The sequence below is a fragment of the Panicum virgatum genome, chromosome 2K (assembly GCF_016808335.1).
Source record: "Panicum virgatum strain AP13 chromosome 2K, P.virgatum_v5, whole genome shotgun sequence".
In the NCBI taxonomy this organism is placed as follows: Eukaryota; Viridiplantae; Streptophyta; class Magnoliopsida; order Poales; family Poaceae; genus Panicum; species Panicum virgatum.
This window is the reverse complement of record NC_053137.1, coordinates 37990547-38014285: the sequence shown is the minus strand read 5'-3', so window position 1 is coordinate 38014285 and position 23739 is coordinate 37990547. Positions and strand designations below refer to the sequence as shown.

The following is a 23739-nucleotide window of genomic DNA, read 5'->3' as shown; positions in this document are numbered from 1 at the left end:
GCCCACCTCTCCCCATCAGCATACCCCCTCATGTCTGAGGCCTGAGGGAGCCTCCACGTGAGGGGGAGTGTTGGAATATAAGTCAATTGCCCCCTCTCCCCATCAGCTTAAACTTTTGGGTTGAATTGGTTGGTGCATGCAACTTAATATGGTATCAAAGCTAGAGGTCTCGAGTTCGAATCCTGGTTAGCGCGATTAAATAAAATAATTGCTGCTCGCTCCTATTCCACGTCTGAGGCCTGAGGGAGCCTCCACGTGAGGGGGAGTGTTGGAATATAAGTGAATTGCCCACCTCTTCCCATCAGCTTAAGCTTTTGGGTTGAATTGGTTGGTGCATGCAACTCAACAAAAAATATTCAACATTAGCTCCTATACCCGTGTAATAAAAAATATGAATGGCTTCATGTACTAAGGAATACATACCAATATATGCTACATTATGCTCCATTAGTCAGCCATATTGACTGAAAGGCAGAATACGAATTATGATGTATGAAGGGCAAATTGTTCCTACGTTAGGAAAATAAATTGGAATATCAATTCAGATCTATACAGTAGTTTCAGAGTAAAAAAATGTGAGGATGCAAATTATATCATGCAGGAGTACCCAAGGCAACAGGCAAGTGTTTTAAGAAGATTGGTACAAGCGGAGATGCATATATCTGTAGAACAAATAAATTAGGAATGAAAATACTGAAGCAGCAAGTACAGAGGTTGAAGCTTATTTCTGCAGGTTCACAAGTGAAGTGGGGCTATAAAACTTCTACAATCACATAGCAGGGTACTGCAAAGGTCTCTATCTATCAATAGCAGCAAGGAGAAGGATGTGCTAAATGTCACAGGAGATTGCATGGTAGACTTCAAATGTACAAACCAGTTTTTCCTACATGCTGAGGTATTCACACTTCATAATACTGAATTTTCCTTGGATATAGAAAGATTCCTACAAGCCTATAAGAATGTACAGTTCCAAGAAGATCCCTCTGCAGAAAAAAGGAAAAGGAATATTATTAGAACTGTCTGCTAAAGTGTCAGAAAACACAATTATTTCTATTTTCGTTGGAAACAAATAGATCATGAATCTATGTAAAATCATATTTATATTTGTTGTGGATCATCAACTGTGAACAAAAGAAAAATGAGCTTGAATCTAAGTAATAGTATAAGAATTGAAAAAAAGGGTATATGCTAAGCACTGCTCCAATGCTAGCTCACACAGCACATCAATAAATGTAGCACCCATGAAACAGGGAAACATGTTGAGACACATTACAAAGACAACAAGTTTGCCACTAATAAAAGGGGATATGCTATGTACTAACCAATTTATGTACAAAGACAACAAGGAGCTGAAGGGCCTGCTCCTGCTCCTCTGTGAAGCGCTCCATCTCCTCATTAGGCCAAAGGTATAAACTGGTGAGGGAGGAAGAGAGGAGCGTGGAGATGGGTGCCGCAAGGACTCCTGCGACGTCATCCGTCTCCAGTGACTGCAGTTTGGAGGAAGGGGACAAGGGTTCGAGGGTGCCCTCTGAACAACATTCAGTGGAGAACAAATTGGGGGTTCGGTAGACGATTAATTCACGGAGGCAGCGGTGGGCGAGGAGACGCCGCAAGCCCGCGCCTTCGGAGCCCCCGCAGTCCCATATTTGCAGGCTAACGAGAGAGGTGAGGTTTGAGAGGGGCGCCAGCTTCTCCACGCCATCAAGCAAGAGGGATTGCAGCGAGGTTGGGAAGGGGAAACCAGAAGAAGAGGGCGACGGCAAATAGCAGGCGAGGAACTTGGGGCAACCAAGAATAATCAAGGAATGGAGAGAGGACAGAGCTTGGAGGCCTCCGCCATTTCTGCCGGAGGGTGAATCGGCACGGAGGCAAAGCTCTGGGCAGAACCAAATATGCAGCTTCTGTAATTGGGGAGGCAAGAGCAGCAACGCTTCGTCTGTTCCCTCCTCCTTCAGCTGCTCCACCACACCTAACCCTGCTATCTCCCCACATCTGTGAATTGTCACTTCCGAGAGCTTCGTCAGGCAACGGAGCATTTGTGTTAGTCTTCCTGTCCTCAATACTTGAGTCATCTATGTTGATAGACAAGTGCCGTATTGCCATGGGTATTTGTATGGATCTCACATTTGAACTGTATATGGCAAGGCATTCATGTGCTAAAACCTTTAGCCCTAATTCATGTAGCAGATCATGAATGACATAACGAGTGTGCTCATATTCATCTTCTTCCTTTATAAGAAAACCATGACCAACCAATTCTGTCAGGTAGCTTAGTCCTATATCTTCAATCCTCTTATTTTCACCATGTGAATGCAAGACATCTTGTCCTATCCAGAAGTGAATTAGCTCTTCTCCACTGAATCTATAATCTTCTGGAAATAATGCACAATAAGTAAAACATTGTTGCAGATGGAAGGGGAGATAGTTGAAGCTAAGCTTCAACACTGGCATGATATCATGATCCCCATTCTGTGATTCCCATTCTTTACTTTCTAAAACTCTAGTCCAATGACCCAAATCAAGGTTGTTTCTCAATAATCTTCCAACAGTTTTTGCAGCAAGGGGGGAGCCTTTTAATTTTTTGACAATCTCGTCTCCAGTACCTAGTAATTCATTATGATCCTTCAGTGACTGCATGTCATCACCAAAGACATAGGCCCTGAATAACTCCTTAAATGATTCAGGGTCTAAACCTTTCAGGTCTATCCAATCATTAGTACGTTTTTTAACCATTTGTGCTAATGCAGGAATCCGAGTTGTGACTAGAATTACATTGCCTTTTGTCCTGTCCTTTTGTGAACGGCAGTAGAAATCTATTCCACTCATCCACATTACTGCAATTCCACATATCATCCAAGACAAGCAAAAACCTTTTAGATTTTAATTGATCTTCAATCCCCTTATCTGGACTATCCTTTATGTCTATTTTGAGTTGATTTGCAATCTCTTGTGTCAATCTATACACACTGAAATTGACTGATACACATACCCACAATTTTACTTCAAAATGTCTCTGAACTTCATCATCATTATATATGTATTGTGTTAGAGTTGTCTTTCCTATGCCCCCTGCACCAACAATTGGAAGCACCGTAAGATCCATGTCACAGTATTTTCCCTTAGTAATGTCATGAATAATATCACATCTCTCATCCTTTCTCCCACAAAGTTGAGGCTCTATAGACTTTGAGGTGGTCACGGGCTGACTTGTGGCCGTGCGCTGGGGAGCACTACAGTTGGCTGCCAACAGTTCTAGATTAAGAATTACTGATACCTTGGCACACAGTGGCTTCAACTGCTCTACAATCTCCTTCATCTTTCGAGACATCTCAACCCTATCGAACTTGAGTTCTGGTGCCTGCACGTTGCGTTCCCTCTGTGGTGCCTTGTTGGGACGGGCACAACAGAGGAATCGACGTCCAGGTGATGCAGCATTGGAGTTGTCAGGGTAGCATGGAAGGTGTTTACCAACAGTGTTGATGATGTCAGAGGCAACGGAGGATGATGATGATGTCAGAGGCATTGGAGTTGTCAGGGTAGCATTGGAGCAAATGTTGATGATGATGTCACTCTGGTTGGTCGGCGGTGGCCTTGGCAGCGCCGGGGTGGCGCTTGCCCTTCCACACGGCCAGACAGCTCCACACAGAGCTGCACGGCCGCCTGCATCTTCTTCTTGCTCATCATCAGAAGGAATTTTGCGGCCAAGGCATGGGCAATCTCCACACTTAACTCCTCTTGTATTATCTTCATCTTGTTCATCGTGGTCAGCAGAGCTGCTGCAGCACTTGGAGAAGCCCAGCATCTTCCTCACAGCTCCACACAGAGCTCCTCGGCGGCCTGCATCTTCTTCTTGCTCATCATCATCATCAAGAGTTGTTTTGCGGCCAAGGCATGGCCATGGGCAAGCTCCACACTTGACTCCTCGGCCGCTCGTGTTGTCTTCTTCATCTTGCTCATCGTGCTCAGCAGAGCTGCTGGAGCACTTGGAGAAGCCAGCAAGCATCTTCCTGATGTTTCTGGCGGTGTGGCGAGCATTCAGAGCGTGGTTGCGGAGGCAGCCCCCGGCATGCTCATCCGCCGCATGGTAGGTGCCGTCGAGCTCGTCCTGGATGCGGAAGTAGTCGAGCTCGTCCAGCACGTCGTCGGCCCGGTACGCCTGGTCCCGGAGCTCCCGGAGCAGCTCTCCCAGGGCCGGGTTTTTGATCTCCGGGCCATGGCCGTAGCCGCGGCCACGGGCGTTGCTGAGCATCCCCTGCGCGTAGAGCAGCTCCATCCTGAGAGCCCGGATGTTGGGACCGAGCTCGGAGCTGGCCGCCCACGCCTCCAGCAGCCCACTCGAGGCGGGGCCTAGCGCCTTCCCGACCACCCAGCGCGCCGCCTCGATGCCGACCTCCGCCATGGCCGTACGTCGTCAAAGGAAAGGCACCGGGCCTGGACCCTGGAGTAGCAGAGCAAAGCAAGCGCCCTTTTCAGATGAGTTCTTGTCATGGTTTCAACTAAGGAAGACGGCAGACGGTACTGCGGCACATCGGACAGGGGTACGTACCAGATGGAGCGAAACCGTCGCTCCTGTTTGGAGAAGGATCTCAAGTGGCGAACGGAAAACTTGAGGCTGGAGTGGCGAGAGCACCGCACTGATCAGGAGAGCCAAAAATGCGAGTCGATGCGCTGCAACCTTGTGGGCTGGCTGCTTTATAGCATAGACAGACAGACAGAGAACAAGGGCCGGCAATGGTCGCTAAGCGTCTCTGATCCAACGGGCAACGGGCCGGATGAAGATGAAGGGGCCGGCTATAAACAAAACGCTTGCGCGTAGAACGATTGCGCGTAGAGGGTAGCTTTACTGGCGGCCGGCGCGTGAACGATTGCGCGTAGAGGGTAACTTTATCCTTTCTTTCTGATATAAGGGCAACTTTAGCCTTGAGGAGGCATTGAGCTTTGAACCTCTGCTCATGACCCTCCCATGCGGGCCTTGGTGGCAGCTTCTACGATGGCGTCTGCTTGTTTTAATACGGTTGCCTCAAATTGGGAACCAAAAGCCAAGACCTCGGTAACATGCATCCTATATGAGCCAGTTGCCAAATTGTAATATGACAGTGTTGCAGATTCGCAACTGTCCAAGATCAACTCCCTGAAGCAAAAGAAGAGTATTTAATTGGATAAGAAAAAAACTGAAACTGGATGCTGAATCACGACATGGAGCTTCTAATCAAGGACGCCGTTTCACATTCATCTTGCAGGTCCCCAAAGAACACTGTTATATTATGCGGGAGCTCTAATCTAATGATTTATCGGCACCTTATATTATTTCTTTATCCAGGTGATCTGGGAATTAGATCACCTAACGTCGCTCCTTTTAACGTTACAGCGCAGTCACGCATCTCCCACATCCGTTGCTGATCCAACCGCGATGCCAAGCACCACGTCCTGCAGCTCCACGGCGACCCACTCCGGGCACGACGACTCGCCGCACCCGCACCGCACGTGGATCTGCGTCTCCGCCGCTTCTGCTTACCATTCCCTCCCGTTGGACGGCCTTGAGGGGGGAAGGGAGAAGAAACGAGACGAGATCTTTCCACGTTGGCGGGTTGGCGCCAAATTGCTGCTTTTTTTTGGAACTTTGTTTCTTCATTGATTAAGTAGCGTCATTACAATCATTAAGCAGTCAGGGATGCAAGAAGCTAGGGAGTTGCTCAACCCAAACTAAAGTTGAACTACTAGAATTACAAGCATTTCTAGCGCACAAATGGGCAGCAACATTGGCTGTCCTCACATGAACAATCGCGAAAGAGGTAAACGCCGCCGATAGCTCCTGAACATCATGAAAGATTGTAGCTATCTCAGACCTGTCCGTTCCGCGTGATCGCCAGAGAGACACCAGCTCCTCAGAATCGGTCTCTGCAATCACTCGGTCCAAAGTCCCTTGAGGTATTAACCGGATTCCATCCCTTAGTGCTTCGAAATTGCTTTCCCGCCTCTTTTCCCCTGTGTGTTTTGTTTCGCCCGTGCCAAAATTGCAATATGCATTGGAAAACTAGTTTATTTATTTTTCTATATAACTATGAGCTGTTTGGGAGGGCTTCACCGATAAAATTAAAGCCTGTGAAATAAAAAATATAGCTCCACTTAGCTTTTAGTTCATTCTATATTGGTTTAAAAAACAGTTTTACGCTATGGTGCTTCAATTTACGCAAAACAGGTGAAGCCGATGCCGATAAAAGTCCTTCCAAACAGGTTCTATATAGAGCGTCTCCAAGACTTCGTAATATTTTCTCCTCAAAATTTGTTATTTGCCAACTCCCCGAATAGATATGGGAAGGCAAAAAAGAGTCCATCTCTATTAGTTTTCCATTTTTACTCCTAAAAAATGAGAAATTGTGGCCCCACAAAGATAATTCCACGAGAAACTTCGCGGATAGGAGTTTCTTGCAAGTCAGATTGCAAGTGATTTAAGGCACAAGAGGGTTTGAAATTTGGGAAAAGAAGAAAGATAGTGACAAGGGAGTTCCATTTTACCTCTTGCGTCGGTGATGCACCATGGCGGCAGGGATCGGTGCAAGAAAAAGTGGTGGCAGGCGCAAGCCATGCGCAGTCCATGGCGGACAGGCCAACAATGGCAGCGGCAGCTATAGAAATTAAACCTTAAATCCTAGAATGCGGGAAAAAAACCAAAAAATGGAATGGATCCATGGTGCAAAGGAGGGGCGGGACAGAAAAGAAGCGCACGCCGAAAAACTCCGAGGGAGAGGTGCGATCGGGAGCCGCAAAGTGATGCGTATTTTTACACCTAGGCCAATTTGCCAATTGTTAGGAGACGAGAAATTTAGATAGAGAACTATTGGATAGTATTTTTTGCTTTTTTTTTAAATAAACAAGGATGAGGAAGAGAAATAGGGAACTCTTGGAGCTGTTGTGTTTGGGAGCACTCTACTCCACCAAATTTGACTCCACTCCATGAAAAAAAATACTCAAACACCTCAACCAGCTCCACTTTACTCCACCAAAATTCAAGAGCTCCTCCAGAGGTGCTCCACCAAAGCCTGGAGTTGATGGAGTTGGGATAAATTACCCACCATGCCATTCATTACACAAAAATAACGCTTTATTTTTTTTATTCCCATCTCTGACTCTCGATCAGCCACTTCACCGAGCTCCCCTCCACGCGGCTGGACCCATGTGGAAGTGAGGTGAGAGGCGGCTGGGCCGACCTGGGCCTAGTTGGGCTAGTCGGATATCTGCTGGGCTAGTAGGGTGGAGCAGTTGGGCTGGCCTTTTAGAGTTGTGGAGTGGAGCCACTGAATATCCAAATAGAATGAATTACAAGTGGTCGAGTAGAGTGAAGTTGGTGGAGTGGAGTGCCTGCTTTGAGAGTGGAGTGCCTGTAAATATGAAAAAATTGCAATATTAGGATAGCAAATACTGACCACTCATGAATTTGCCACTCACAGTGAATGACACGGTGGGACCATCTGTGCCTATGAAATGTGGGGGCCAATGGCAAAACTGCAAAGGCCAATGTTTGCGGTCCCATTTTTGCAAATTTCTCCTGTAAATTTAGAAGTGACGGAGTTGAAATGAGTCGAAAAAGTATGTGAAACTAAATTAATTATGTGTGTCTAGGCTGGGATTAGTTGTTTACAAAGTGGTTCTCCATCAGTACCTATGTTTTTTTTTTGAGGATCTGTACCTATGTATTGATTTGAAATAAGGTTATAAAGTTTATTTGGGCTGTATATGTAAATCATGATGGGCCGTACTGGCAGGTCGGTGGACAGGCAGGGCGCGGTTTTTTATTTTTTTATTTTTTATTTTCATTTTTTACAAAAATATATTTTCGTTTTCGAAATTTACAAGAATAAACCCCGGCCGCCCAGCTGCCGGGCGGCCGGCACCTGGTCGCCCCGCTACCGGGCGGCTGGGACTTATCTGTAAAATTTTTCATAAAAAAATTGCGTTCCGGTCTCTGAAGGACCGGTCGCCCGGCAGCGGGGCGGCCGGCCCCTCAGGCCGCCCGGCAGCTGGGCGGCCGGTCCAGGCTAGCTGGTTCTTCAATATTTTCAAAGGACGGAGCTCGTGTTTCATCTGTCTGCTGGTCTGATTGTGACAGACTCACTGCTCTCTCTCCACCGAGCAAATCAGCACCTGCTCTCCTTTTTCCACGCCAAGCACAGCAAAGCAATCAATTAGCAGCAGCTCTCTCTCTCATGCATGCATGCACACTCACGCACTAGCACATAGCACAAGCAGCAGCCAGAGCTCCTCTTTAATGCCCCCAGTTATTTCTTTTTCCCCAACCACACCACCGCCAGCAGCCTGGGCTCCTGCTCCTCACGCCATGTGCCTCCTCTCAAGCCGCCGCCACCTCTGTTCCTCACTGTCATGATCATACCAGCAGACAGATGAAACACGAGCTCTTCCTGGACGGGAGAGAAGAGAGAGTGCATGAGTGTGCATTTGTGAGAGAGAAGAGAGAGCTTTTGCCAGTGCGTGAGTGTGCATGCATGAGAGAGAAGAGAGAGAGAGCTGCCGCTGCTAATTGATTGCTCTGCTGTGCTTGGCGTGGAAAAAGGAGAGCAGGTGCTGATTTGCTCGGTGGAGAGAGAGCAGTGAGCCTGTCACGATCAGACCAGCAGGCAGATGAAACACGAGCTCTTTCCGTCCTCTGAAAATATTGAAGAACCAGCTAGCCTGAACCGGCCGCCCAGCTGCCAGGCGGCCTGAGTGGCCGGCTGCCCCGCTGCCGGGCGCCCGGTCCTTCAGGGACCGGAACGCAATTTTTTTATGAAAATTTTTACAGATAAACCCCTGCCGCCCGGCAGCGGGGCGACCAGGTGCCGGCCGCCCGGCAGCTGGGCGGCCGGGGTATATTCTTGTAAATTTCAAAAACAAAAATATATTTTTATAAAAAATGAAAATAAAAAATAAAAAATCCGCCAGGCAGGGCAGCCAGGAACTTTCTGGGATGCTTTGTAAACACACTGGAAGGCACCTGCTGCTCAATGCTCATAGTCTCTTGGACTGGCTCCAATTTCTAGGTCTGGTTTAGATGCAAAATTCAAAATTTTAGAACTACACATCGAATATTTACGCCACATGCATGGAGTATTAAATCTAGATGAAATAAAAAAAACCAATTGCATAGTTTATTTGTAAATTATGAGACGAATCTAATGAACCTAATTAGACCATGATTAGACACTAATTTGCTACAGTAAACATGTGCTAATGATGAATTAATTAGTCTTAATAAATTCGTCTTGTAATTTACAGATAAGTTCTATAATTAGTTTTGTGATTAATCTATGTTTAATATTTAAATATAAAAAATTATATTTCAAAAATTTTACGGTGCATCTAAACATTCCCCGGCGCACCAAGGGGATGGCGGAGTCCATGGAGGTCCCGGAGCGAGGGAAGCGTGGCACATCGTATGATTTTTTTTTTGGAAAATGGAAGCTTTATTGATTTTATACAATTACATCAAAATGATACAATAATACTAAGATCCTACCCGGCCTCTGCATAGCTAGGATGCACACATCCTAAAGAGTAAAAGGAACAAAAAAAGTGACATGACAAAAAAATCATGCCATAACAAACTACAACATACAACTTTATCTTCAGCTCCTTGCCTCCTTCATTACCATAGCAACACCTTAACTTCGAATAAGGCTCCCAAGACAATGCCACCAACGAGGAAACGGTACGCGCACGCACCGCCATTGCAGTGACCAAACCAATTAAGGCCAGATCATAGGTTTTCACCCTAGAAAGCAATTCTTCGGAATCTAAACAATGCCTTCAGCAAGGCCATTGCTAGGTACAACCAGTTAAGGTCAGACCTTGAAATATCTTCCTGGCACCGAAGAATCAATACCGAACAAGTACCACATAGACAAAGTCACCTAGTGCTGCTCCCCCTTCTTGCCAAGCCAATGCTACCAAATAGACCAGACTTGGCCCACTTCAAACAGCCACGAACTCCAAGTCTAGCAAACCACCTGTAGCCTCATCTGCCGCGAATACCATGCTACCAAGTGGCCAATATAGATACGTGCATAGTCCACCGGAACGAAGTGCAGATGGAACCCGTCTTTGGAGTAAGAGAATCCGTAGATTGAAGCCAAGATGACACGAGCCTCTAGAACTGCGTGGAAGACACAGGCGAAAATATAAAGAAGATGTCGTTGCCAGAAGTAGTCGCGAAACTCGGATCTAGCCTCTCCGTCGTCGAAGCCGGAGGCCCTCACGACGAGAAACCACGGGAGCCCGACTGGGTCGAGATCCCGGCGACCCCGAGAGGCGGCGGCTAGACTGTGCAACTGCAACTTGAAGGTCAGCGACGCCCAAGTTACCACCGCGGCCACCATCGCCGAGGCCGATGGACACAACGGTGCATGTGGATCCTGTGTTAGGGACGCCAGATCGCCCCGGATTGGGCGCCCGAGGAGCCTTGCCGCCTCCGGACGAAGATCAGTCACGTCGTCATGGCCGCCGCCCAGCTCTCGATGCCCGCCTGTACATGCTGCCTGTCGCAGCTCCGCGTGGATCCAGCCGACGGCAAGCTAGCCGCCGCCGGAGAGGCGCCGCCGCTGTCATCGTGGTCGCTTCTCCCGACTACCAACCCGAGGTGCGGCGCTGTGACAACGGAGATCCGCCCCCGGGACACCGGATCCGCCGGCTCGGGGCCCTGCCGCAGCCATGGTCGGCGCGGCGCCGCCAGCCGGGTGGGAGCGCCTCGAGCGACGGAAGATGCCCCGCCGCCGCCCTCCTAGCAGGCGCTCGGGCTTCCGAGGCCCTGCTTCGGCGGCGGCGAGGAGGAGGGGCTCGGAGGGGGTGGCAGCGGAGGGGGAGGGGGGGGCGCCCGAGTCGCCCCCTCAGGGAGACGACACGTCGTATGATAGCTCGGTGGAGGCGCTCCGGCCGGCTGGCCCCGGGCAGCAGCGTGGGCGAGGGTGACGAGTGGAGCGCAGGCAGCCTGTGAGGCAGTTCATTGTTACATTTGTGTGATCACATTTACTTGTACAAGTGGTATCTTGTATTGTTTTTTTATCAAGTGCTATCTCATTTCAACTCAGGGAAGTATGAAGAAATAGAGACATCATGGGCAGACAATAAAGGACTGGAATGAGCGCAAGGATATAATTGGAGCACAGAGTTCAGATTACTACTCAATTGCAACAAAGCATAAAGTGCCGTTCACAACTCATTTAACAGAAATTACAGAGCTGAGGCTACTACTGCTTATGAATTTCACCAAACATAGATTACTCTGTCTATTTCATTTCACAGTGCAACACAACAACGTCCATCGCCTCCGGCTTCTCGCGTTTGCTATGGCACGCTCTCTCCCAATCGGTTTCTTTGCTTCTTGCTTGCACATCAGAAGCGTATTGTCGACTTGCCGAGCTCTTATTTGATCTCTCCTACATGCGCGCACAATCTTGGTTAGTTTTTCAGAATCCTTGACCGATGAGCCAGCGTGAAAGGAATTCTTATCTCTCCTTAAGTCTTTACATGCGCTTTAACTGCTCAACTCCAGGAGCCGTTGAAATGGCTGATTGATGATTGAAAGATGGATGGCACCGATGACTTAAAGAAGGTCACTCTCTTCAACATTCAAATGGGGTGTTGCTATTCTACACATCAGTAACATCACGTCATCACCCCCAAAATTTGTCGTACTTCTCGTGCTTGATTAGTCATCAGAATTATATATTAAACCAAGCACTGGCCTACAAAATTGAAAAGCAGTAAATTGTTAACACAGACCACAGTTTAAGACAAATTCATAATTTTAAATAGTCCCACTTAATTAAGAAAAGATTAGGAAGCTGATTAGTACCTATTTAACTGTCAGTATCTTAATAGGAGCAAGATTTCTCGGGAAATTTCTATGCTTGAACCTGATTTGTTCCATGCATCCTTGAACAACCAGAGAGATGCAAGAAAATCTTGTTCAGCCTCTAGTCAGATGAGCACAAGTCATTTCTTGTGATGATGATCGTGATCTTCGCGAGAAGCATCGGCATAAATTCCTAATAGCCAAATTACCAACAAAGCTGTAAAAAACTTAATCGATATCTCTGTAGAGAAAATAATATTTGCAAGACACTACCAGCATGAAAACAGAACCAGAGCAAAATGCTGCACTCACCTCATATCCATGTCATGACTGTCTAAAACCGTGAGGATCAGCAGATGTGTGTATCCCCACTCCGATGAACTAGAAGAGGGCATTCTGAAGGAGCATTCAGTTCAAAGTTGCTTAGGATGGCGACTTGGGCAAATGGACAACATCTTCTCCTCAGTAGGTAGATCATAGGACGAGTAGGGCATGACTGCCAATGATACAACCAAGTCATTGAGAAGCAGCAAGCAGGAACACAGGACAGCGTTTTTCCAACTTATATATCTGCTTGCACACAAATCTTCCAAAGAGATGAGCTGCAAAACTATCGGAACATCACAAAATTTCACATTAGCTACATAACTGTGTAAGTTAGTCGAAAAGAACAGCAATGCTTGTGCTATTGTAAGTAGCTACTAGTTAGCAAGGCATCACTTCTGTGGTTCAGCAACATGTAATTTGTGTTGGCTGATGAAAATAAAAATTGACTGTTCGTTATGGAAAGTCCAAACTAATACAATCTTTTTACAATTTTTCATAATAGGCACAATCACTAAACAAGGAGTAAGCATAAACACCACAATGAAAATATGGAAAATGCAATGACATTCGTAATTTCACCTAAGGAGCTTGTGGGTTGGAAACAATCTGAAGGCTAGATGCACACAACATTAATGCCTCATGTCCTCAGTTAGGGAAAAATAAACTATATATATTGATCTTTTCTAGCACCAGCATTTACTGCATTGAGGAAAGGAAATCTAAAAAATCGTGAAGGAATTTCTTGACATTATGACAAAGTTATTAAAGAATTTGGTATACTAGTCTTGTTATAGTAAAATGAAAAAAATAAAGAAATCGACCAACCTATGCGGGACTAACAGGCATTGTATTAAGAAGAATAAATACCCATATTTGTCTTGACAAGGACTCAAACTTGGATGGGATGTTCTGGGCGTATATCCACACCTCAACCAACTGAGCTCAGTTACTGTAGGTTCCTTATCTTTACACTAGAAAGTTTTCCAATTTTAATCAGTCTGAAAGCTTATTTATCAGCAACCTAATTCACAGTTCATTACCTGAACTTTAAATTTTGTCCAAGACAAGGCGTAAGTGCTGTGCGCATGCATAGTTGTTTTTGGCTGTCTCCAGCTATCCACCAACCTTAATTACTATTGACAACAAGTCATAGACAACATCTAATTTATTTTTATCAAAATAACCATAGTTTAGTGAGCCCTCCTCTCTAATAACTTCTTTAATTCGGATTTGATCAAATTTAAATTGCAACTTGACAATTATATTGATGACATTAAACATGAGGACAACTTCAAAGGTCTTACCAATCTTGTTGTCCTTTCAGTTAAGCTAGTTCAAACCGGGAGGCATAAGGTTTATGATATGGTTTATGATCTTCTAAAATTGGTCTTTTACTTCTACCAGTGGTAACGATAAGTGTTGAAAGGGTCGACTTTTGTCAAAACTAAGTTGAGAAATAAGATGGGAGATATATAGTCTTTTGGATGATTGTCTACACACATTCATCCAGCGAGATATCTTCTTTCAAGTGGATGAAGATGATATAATTAATACTTTCATGAACTTTAGGAAGCGTAGACCTAATAAAAAGAAATAAGATAATCTCTTTGAACTATTGTAAGTGTGTAAACTTATTTTATGCATTTCTAAGACTTAGGGTGTCTTTGGTTGGGCTTTCTATTGCAGAAGTCAAAAGTCAACCAAAGGGCTCAAAAGCCACAACTACTTTTGCCCAAAGCCAGCTTTTCCCACAACTGTTTTTCCACAACTGCTTTTCCACAGCCCACAGCTCACAACAGTTTTTTTCAAAAGTCACAGCTCAACCAAACACACCAACACCATTAATATGCTTCAACTGTTTATATTGTAATCTATGCAAGTATTGAACTTAATTGCTTATATTCCGAATTGCTTGTGGATTTTTTTGTTGTATATCGAATTTTTTATATTGTACCGAATACCGAATTGTATGTTGAAATTTTGACATGGCATACCCTAAGTTCCAATCCTAGGTCCGCCATTGGCCAAATGCCCATATTAGCAGATATGCAGTTGAGAAGCATACAAATGATTAGCTGACATGACTTTCAGATATCATGCTGGCTGATTCTGATCAGAAAAATACTACTCCTTGTTAGTTATCATGTACTAGACATATTAAGCTTGAATATCAGGGTTGAACATTGAATGCTGAAATATAATTGGCTACAATTACAAATGGAAACATACACTATATACCAAATTAGCGATGAAAATTGACAGGTACTAGCCTGGTCAAAGAGCATTTATCCCACATCTGCCGAAGGAAGAACCATGATCGACAATAAGTAGTGCAGGTAAGTAGCATATAAGCACCATATCCAAACAAGCTAGTCATATGCTGCGCACAGAAATTTAGAATCTCAGAGTTCAGAATTAACAAGTAATTCTCAGAGTGCATGAAAAGGAATAACCATTTTATTGAGACATTACAAAGGCAGAAAGTAATTTTCCAGGATGCTCAAATAACCATAGCATCAAACGGCAGTGAAACAATATATTGACTGAAGTATGGGTGATTTTGCATATACTAACCAGCCTTGCGTACAGGATGGAAGTTACATGTTGAGATTGCCATAGTTGAGTCTCTAACTTGGAGACAAAAAACAGTGCATATGTCAATAATAATATGAGGCTAGATGATGTACAGTTTGAAGAAAACTGCAGAATAGGTCAAAACAAGTGAATATTATGACCCTTGACGGTGACAATATTAGGAAAGTAACAGCAAACAGTGGTAGGACCTAGGAAAGGGCAATCACTTTGTACTAGTACAGTCATATTGGAGCAAAGTTCTGTTATGTTAAGAGAACCTAATGGTGCTTACCTAGAGAAAAAATAGTAGTTAAAAATGTTGGAATATAAGTGAATTGCCCACCTCTCCCCATCAGCTTCCCCCTCATGTCTGAGGCCTGAGGGAGCCTCCACGTGAGGGGGAGTGTTGGAATATAAGTCAATTGCCCACCTCTCCCCATCAGCTTAAGCTTTTGGGTTGAATTGGTTGGTGCATGCAACTTAATATGGTATCAAAGCTAGAGGTCTCGAGTTCGAATCCTGGATAGCGCGATTAAATAAAATAATTGCTGCTCGCTCCTATTCCACGTCTGAGGCCTGAGGGAGCCTCCACGTGAGGGGGAGTGTTGGAATATAAGTGAATTGCCCACCTCTTCCCATCAGCTTAAGCTTTTGGGTTGAATTGGTTAGTGCATGCAACTCAATAAAAAATATTCAACATTAGCTCCTATACCCGTGTAATAAAAAATATGAATGGCTTCATGTACTAAGGAATACATACCAATATATGCTACATTATGCTCCATTAGTCAGCCATATTGACTGAAAGGCAGAATATGAATTATGATGTATGAAGGGCAAATTGTTCCTACGTCAGGAAAATAAATTGGAATATCAATTCAGATCTATACAGTAGTTTCAGAGTAAAAAAAATGTAAGGATGCAAATTATATCATGCAGGAGTACCCAAGGCAACAGGCAAGTGTTTTAAGAAGATTGGTACAAGCGGAGATGCATATATCTGTAGAACAAATAAATTAGGAATGAAAATACTGAAGCAGCAAGTACAGAGGTTGAAGCTTATTTCTGCAGGTTCACAAGTGAAGTGGGGCTATAAAACTTCTACAATCACATAGCAGGGTACTGCAAAGGTCTCTATCTATCAATAGCAGCAAGGAGAAGGATGTGCTAAATGTCACAGGAGATTGCATGATAGAGTTCAAATGTACAAACCAGTTTTTTCTACATGCTGAGGTATTCACAGTTCATAATACTAAATTTTCCTTGGATATAGAAAGATTCCTACAAGCCTATAAGAATGTACAGTTCCAAGAAGATCCCTCTGCAGAAAAAAGGAAAAGGAATATTATTAGAACTGTCTGCTAAAGTGTCAGAAAACACAATTATTTCTATTTTCGTTGGAAACAAATAGATCATGAATCTATGTAAAATCATATTTATATTTGTTGTGGATCATCAACTGTGAACAAAAGAAAAATGAGCTTGAATCTAAGTAATAGCATAAGAATTGAAAAAAAGGGTATATGCTAAGCACTGCTCCAATGCTAGCTCACACAGCACATCAATAAATGTAGCACCCATGAAACAGGGAAACATGTTGAGACACATTACAAAGACAACAAGTTTGCCACTAATAAAAGGGGATATGTGTACTAACCAATTTATGTACAGCGTGGAAGGGCACATGCTGAGAAGATGCTCATGCTTGACAACTCGGAATCAGAACTATCAACCGATAGAAAGCGAATCCTAAGAGGTTAGAAGAATGTACATTTGAACAAGAGACCTGCAGAGTAGGTGAAAAATAGTGGATTACTTGAAGCAGTGGCTGCATTGGAACCAACAGAAGGAGAATGACTAGGACTGCATGCTAAGAGATTAGGAAAATTATTTAAAGCAGGTAAAACTAGTGGGTAGGACATGGGGATGAGTAGAACAAGAAAGTGCATGTTACCTTGATTAATTAGTCAATTCTGACTATTGGAATGGTTCCTATCAGCGTGCGACACTGCCTCGTTAGCTCCTCGCTGTTGCTATAACGGACATCTAATAACCGCAGTGAACTTGGGAGGCCGCCCTTGGCGAGACTCCGGATGGATGGACAGAAGGAGATCTCTAATTCCTCCAGGGAATTAGGGAGGCCGTCCTTGGGCAGCGAGCGCATAGATGAGCAGCCGGAGATTTTTAATTTCCGCAGGGAATTGGGAAGGCCGTCCTTGGGCAGCGACCGGATGTCTCCACGGCGGATCTCTAATTGTTGCAGGGAATCAGGGAGGCCGTCCTTGTGCAGGGAGTGGATGTCTGGAGAGCCAGGAATCAGTAATCTCTTGAGGTTTGTCAGTCTCTGCAGCCCCGCCGGGAGGCACTGCAGCTTGTAGCAATGTGACAAGTCGAGTTGCTGTAGGGAGGTGAGGAGCGGAAGGGCATCCTCCTGCTCCTCTGTGAAGCGCTCCATCTCCTCATTAGGCCGAAGGACTAAACTGGTGAGGGAGGAAGAGAGGAGCGGAGAGATGGGTGCCGGAAGGACTCCTGCGACGTCATCCGTCTCCAGCGACTGCAGATTGGAGGAAGGGGACGAGGGTTCAGTGGAGAACAAATTGGGGGTTCCAGTGATGAATAATAATTCGCGGAGGCAGCCGTGCGCGAGGAGACGCCGCAAGCCCGCGCCTTCGGAGCCCCCGCAGTCCCATATTTGCAGGTTAACGAGAGAGGCGAGGTTCGAGAGGGGCGCCAGTTTCTCCACGCCATCAAGCAAGAGGGATTGCAGCGAGGTTGGGAAGGGGAAACAAGAAGAAGAGGGCGACGGCAAATAGCAGGCGAGAAACTTGGGGCAACCAAGAATAATCAAGGAATGGAGAGAGGACAGAGCTTGGAGGCCGCCTCCATTTCCGCCGTAGGGGGAATCGGCTCGGAGGCTAAGCTCTGGGCAGTACCTAGGGCCCCTCTGGGAGGGTTCACCCGGGCGGCTCCGGCTCCGTGCTACAGTGACTCGGCACTGTGCGGCACTGTGCGGCACTGTAGCACGGAGCCGAAATGAACCGGCTTTCACTGAGAAAACGGTGAAGCTGCTGAAGCCAGGTTTCACTGGCTCTCCCGGCTTCGCGCTACAGTGATGAAGCCGGAGCCGGGGTGAGCCCTCCCAAAGAGGCCCCTAATATCCAGCTCCTGTAGTTGGGGAGGCAAGAGCAGCAACGCTTCGTCTGTTTCCTCTTCCTCTAGCTGCTCCACCACACCTAACCCTGCTATCTTCCCACATCTATAAATTCTCAATTCCGAGAGCTTCGTCAGGCAACGGAGCATTTGTGTTAGTTTCCCACTAGTAACCGTGTTCCAATCTGATATCTCCAGGAACTTTATAGTTGACGGCAGCTTTCGGAGGCCATCAAGCGGCGGGGGAGGGCACTCACTCATCACCAGCTTCTCTAGTCCGGTTAATTTGTCAAAGTCCAAGACCCTCCAGAAAGATGCTGTCATATCCTTCTGATCACTCTTTCCAGTAATTTCCAAGGATAATAAATTATCATTATATCCGTACCACAAACTCTCCAGGTCCAAACCAACTCTTGATAGCCGAACAGAGCACCGAGCGCTGGTCCAAGAAATAGTTGGCAAGCACAACAGTTTCGGACAGTCCACAATTATCAGATTCTGCAGTACTCTTGGACTGCAACTAAAATTTGAAAAGGACAGCTCCACAAGTTCATGGCAATGTTCAATGATTACTACTTCCAAGTGGGACAACAATTGACCGACGACCCATCTTTTCAGCCTTGCTAAATTTTTAAGTTCTATCCTTTTCAAATTTTTGAAGTGTTGGCTTCGGATATTACTAGAAATTTCTTCAGCATCCTCATTAACTAACCACAACTCACCTATAGGAGGAAATATTTTCCAAGACACACCATCCAGACAAAGAGATTGCAAATTCATAACTGAGAGGTTCGGACCTAGCCATGAAGGGCAAGTAGGACCTCCATGCCCTCTAATGCATAGCTTTAGAAGATTGCTATGTGGCTTGAGGCCTTCAAGAACTTGTTCTTCATGTGCAGGATCCTTGGTGGATCGATTAACATGCCAGTTCAATACTAACTCTTCTAGGTGTCTCTTGTACATTAGCTTTGCTTCATCTACTTCTTCCCTTCCTTCAACATTTTCAAGATTGGCAATGCTCAATGATCCACAAAGCTCTAGCAAATGACCTATCTGCCTCAATTCAAAACCCTTAATTTCTTTTCTAACCACAAATCTTCTTAACTCCTGTAATAATTTTAATTGTCCCACCTCAAAAATGCTTTCATGCATTCCATCATCTGGAACAGGAAAATGGCGCAACTTTAACAGGTTTCTCATAGGTTTTGATAAATCACTACAATTGTCGCATCCTTGTAGGTCTAGGACCCTCATGTGGTAAAACCTAGAAATATTCTTGGGTGGTTTAGATCTTGCCCATCCTTCATTGTGTATTCGAAGGTATCGAAGATGGATCAAGTTAAAAAAGTTGTGGGATAAATCTTCCACCCTATAACTGCCTCCAGATATGAAAATAACACGAAAGGCTTTTGCTTTCTGGAACAAACCATGAAAAATCTTAACAAAGCTACCCTGGTACTCCCCAAAAATCATCAAAGAGTGTAGGTTCTCAACTTTCAATCTTTTTCTTAATGCACTAAAATCTTCTTTGCAAATATCAAAAGTCTTCCTGTCCTCGATACTTGAGTCATCTATGTTGATAGACAAGTGCCGTATTGACATGGATATTTGTATGGATCTCACATTTGAACTGTGTATGGTAAGGCATTCATGTGCTGAAACCTTTAGCCCTAATTCGTGTAGCAGATCATGAACGACATAATGATCTTCTTCCTTTTTAAGAAAACCATGATTAACCAGTTCTATCAAATAGCATAATCCTATATCTTCAATCCTCTTATTTTCACCATGTGAATGCAAGACATCATGTCCTATCCAAAAGTGAATTACCTCTTCTCTACTAAACCTATAATCTTCTGGAAATAGTGTACAATAGGTAAAACATTGCTGCAGATGGAAAGGGAGATAGTTGAAGCTAAGCTGCAACGCTGGCATGATATCATGATGCTCCTTCAGTGATTCCCATTCTTTACTTTCTAAAACTCTAGTCCAATGACCCAAATGAAGGTTGTTTCTCAATAATCTACCAACAGTTTTTGCAGCAAGGGGGGAGCCTTTTAATTTTTTGACAATCTCGTCTCCAGTACCTAGTAATTCATTATGATCCTTCAGTGACTGCATGTCATCACCAAAGACATAGGCCCTGAATAACTCCTTAAATGATTCAGGGTCTAAACCTTTCAAGTCTTTCCAATCACTAGTAGGTGTTTTAACCATTTGTGCTAATCCCGGAAACCGAGTTGTGACTAGAATTACATTGCCTTTTGGTTGACCTTTTGTGAACGGCATTATAAACCTATTCCACTCATCCACATTACTGCAATTCCACATATCATCCAAGACAAGCAAAAACCTTTTGGATTTTAATTGATCTTCAATCCCCTTATCTGGACTATCCTTTGTGTCTATTTTGAGTTGATTTGCAATCTCTTGTGTCAATCTATACACACTGAAATTGACAGATACACATACCCACAATTTTACTTCAAAATGATGTTCAAGTTCCTTATATATGTACTGTGTTAATGTTGTCTTCCCTATGCCTCCTGGGCCAACAATTGGAAGTACCGTGAGGTTCCTTTCACAATACTTTCCCTTAGTGATGTCAAAAATGATGTCAGTTTTCTCGCCTTCCCTGCCATAAAGTTCTGGCTCTCTAAATTCTGGATTTGTTATGGGTCGGTTCATCATAGCATTTCTATGTGATGGTGCGGGCCACTGTCCCTTTGAGAACCATGTGTCGAGACTGGTACCAATGCATTGGACAATGCTACGGCTGGAGTCCAGCAATTCTAGGTTAAGAATTGTGGATACCTTGGCACACAATGGCTTTAACTGCTCTACAATCTCCTTCATCTTTCTAGACATCTCGACTCTATCAAATTTCAATTTTGGTGGTTGTGCGACGCATGCTTTGTGTGGAGCCTTATTGGGATTGGCAGCACAACGGAGGAATCGGCGTCCAGTTGAGGGAACGGTTGAGCTGCCAACATTTTGAGGATTGGAAACAGAGTGGCATCGAAGGCATTTACCGACAGTGGGGACGGTGCCACAGGCACCGGAGGCAAGCCTACCCATGCAGCCGCCGTCAGCCTCTTGGCTGTCCTGGTTGGGTGGCGGCGTCGATGAGATCCTTGCACATGGCCAAGCTGCCCTGCAGAGGACCCCTCGGCTTGCATCTTGTTCTTCTTCATCAGCTTGATCATGGTCAGCAGAGCCGCGGGAGCACCTGGAGAAGGGAGGCATTTTTGCACAAGCAGCAGAGGAGATCATCCTGCTCATGCAGCCGCTGGGAACCTCCTGGTCGCCCCTGTTGGCCGCCAGACACGGCCAAGCTCCACACGAGACTCCTCTGCGGCCTGCATCTTCATCAGCTTGATCATGGTCAGCAGAGCCGCCGGAGCACTTGGAGAAGCCAAGCATCTTCTTGATGTTTCTTGCGGTGTGGCGAGCATTCAGAGCGTGGTTGCGGAGGCAGCCCCCGGCATGCTCATCCGCCGCATGGTAGGTGCCGTCGAGCTCGTCCTGGATGCGGAAGTAGTCGAGCTCGTCCAGCACATCGTCAGCCCTGTACGCTAGGTCCCGGAGCTTCCGCAGCAGCTCCGCCAGCGCCGGGTTCTGGATCTCAGGGCCGTGGCCGCGGCCTCGAGCATTGTTGAGCATCCCCTCCGCGTACAGCAGCTCCATCCTGAGGGCCTCGATGTTGGGACCGAGCTCGGAGCTGGCCGCCCACGCCTCCAGTAGCCCGCTCGAGGCGGGGCCTAGCGCCTTCCCGACCACCCAGCGCGCCGCCTCGATGCCGACCTCCGCCATGGCCGTACGTCGTCAAAGGAAAGGCACCGGGCCTGGACCCTGGAGTAGCAGAGCAAAGCAAGCGCCGTTTTCAGATGAGTTCTTGTCATGGTTTCAACTAAGGAAGACGGCAGACGGTACTGCAGCACATCGGACAGGGGTACGTACCAGATGGAGCGAAACCGTCGCTCCTGTTTGGAGAAGGATCTCAAGTGGCGAACGGAAAACTTGAGGCTGGAGTGGCGAGAGCACCGCACTGATCAGGAGAGCCAAAAATGCGAGTCGATGCGCTGCAACCTTGTGGGCTGGCTGCTTTATAGCATAGACAAACAGACAGAGAACAAGGGCCGGCAACGGTCGCTAAGCGTCTCTGATCCAACGGGCAACGGGCCGGATGAAGATGAAGGGGCCGGCTATAAACAAAATGCTGCCAGCAAGCATACTTCGAATCCCGCGCGAGGTGGCATCGTTTGGTGGCGCCGTCCATTATTTGTCAGTCACACATGGCATTTTTTTTTCGCGAACGTGGCTGAGCACGTATTTTATTAAGAGGAGGAGAATTACAGCGACGCTGCTACAAGAGAACCCTCGTAGCGCAGAAATACAAGACCACCAAGCAAGTGGCAACGACCGAAAGTGAGCTAAAGCAAAAAGAAAGAAAGAAAAGGAAGAGAAGCCACCCAACCTAACAAACCTAGAAACGACTAACATCCATCCCTGCAGAAAAAAATACATCGTGACCATGAATGTCTACGGCGAAATACTAAAACGACCAAACTACAACTAAGAAGGCAAAGCATCCACCTAGACGGCGAAGCATCCGTCTAAGACCTAAAAGCGTGGAAAACAGCGGCTAAGCATCCGCCCGAGAAGCGACGACAGCGGCAAAGGTTCCACCAAGATGATCATCCGTCTAAAACCGAACAGCACAGCAAATGGCGGCCAAGCATCCGCCTAAGAAGCGACGACGGCGGCCAAGCTTCCGCCTAGACGACGATAGCGGCAAAGCATCCGCTTGATCCGACCACAAGCGTAGACATAGCACGGCTGAGATGCAACAAAAGAGCATTGGCACGGATGGACGACGACCTCGGAGCCACCACCAACCACGGCGACCACCCAACACCGGAGGCGAAGGCGCGGCAACGGCCCCCAGAGCCGCCACAAACGCGGCAAACCACAGCCCCGGCCAGGGCGAGCGACGGCGACAACGCGGTCGCCGGAGACGTAATCCCCGCCCCGGACCGAGCAGCGGCGGCGGCGGCGGTGCCCCGCGCCCCACAGGAGCCGAGACCCCAACGGCAAAGGCGGCCCGGCGGGCCAGGCAGGCGCGAGCGCGCGGCGCCCCCACCCCACGAGCGCGCCCCACCGGAGCAGAGGCCCTAGCGGCGAGGACGGCGCGCCCGCAGGACAGGCACGACGGCGGCGGCACAGGGGCAGGCCCGGCGGCGTTGAGCCAGGCGGAGAGCAGATCCACCCAGGGGCCGGCCAGATCCGGTGACCCCATCGCCGGATCTGGTCCCCGGCAACCGGCGGCGACCGGCGGCGGCGAGGGAAGAAGGGGTGGGCGACCGGCGGCGTGGAGTTCGCTGGGAAAGGGAGAGGAGAGGGGAGGAGGAGCGGGCTAGCCGGCTTCGGCGCAGCCGCGGGCCGCCGCCGCCGGCCGGTCGCCGCCGCCGGCGGCCACCAGAGGCGGCGGACGGCGGAGGGGTTGGACGGCGGCGCCGGAATCGCCCCCGAGTCGCCTGGGAGGGCGATGCGGGGGGGGGGGGGGGGGAGTGCTATGAGAGAGATTTTAGGGTATGGAACTCACATGGCAATTAGATCGTCCGACATTGCAACGTGATGGCTCCTCGGGGGACTGTTACCGATACCGGCAGGCGCTTGGACGATTGCGCGTAGAGGGTAACTTTAGCCTTTTTTTTACGGCAACTTCTGCTCATGACCCTCACAAGCGGGGCTTATTGGCAGCTTCTACGACGGCATCTGCTTGTTTTACCGTTGCCTCAAGTTGGGAACCAAAAGTCAAGGCCTCGGTAACATGCATCCTA

At 46.9% G+C, this 23739-nt stretch overlaps 1 protein-coding gene, 1 long non-coding RNA gene and 1 pseudogene across 2 annotated transcripts; all 3 read right to left on the bottom strand.

Moving 5' to 3' along the window:
- Nucleotides 1-706: 706 nt before the first annotated feature.
- LOC120675115 lies at nt 707-4796 on the bottom strand (annotated as a pseudogene).
- A 6346-nt stretch (nt 4797-11142) lies between these two features.
- On the bottom strand, nt 11143-12691 carry LOC120675185. Its single transcript, XR_005675260.1, has 3 exons — nt 12158-12691; nt 11846-12038; nt 11143-11735 (listed from the first exon to the last, which is right to left on the bottom strand). It is a non-coding gene; the product is annotated as an uncharacterized LOC120675185 (long non-coding RNA).
- Nucleotides 12692-14558: 1867 nt separating this feature from the next.
- Nucleotides 14559-22066, bottom strand: LOC120695267 (putative disease resistance protein RGA4). The gene is made up of 8 exons (XM_039978557.1): nt 21857-22066; nt 19324-21748; nt 18619-19056; nt 16701-17761; nt 16404-16532; nt 15959-16067; nt 15507-15593; nt 14559-14872 (listed from the first exon to the last, which is right to left on the bottom strand). Exons 2-4 carry the CDS (start codon nt 21707-21709, stop codon nt 16710-16712), a joined length of 3876 nt encoding a protein of 1291 aa, XP_039834491.1. The 5' UTR covers nt 21710-21748; nt 21857-22066; the 3' UTR covers nt 14559-14872; nt 15507-15593; nt 15959-16067; nt 16404-16532; nt 16701-16709.
- Between the last annotated feature and the right edge of the window lie 1673 nt (nt 22067-23739).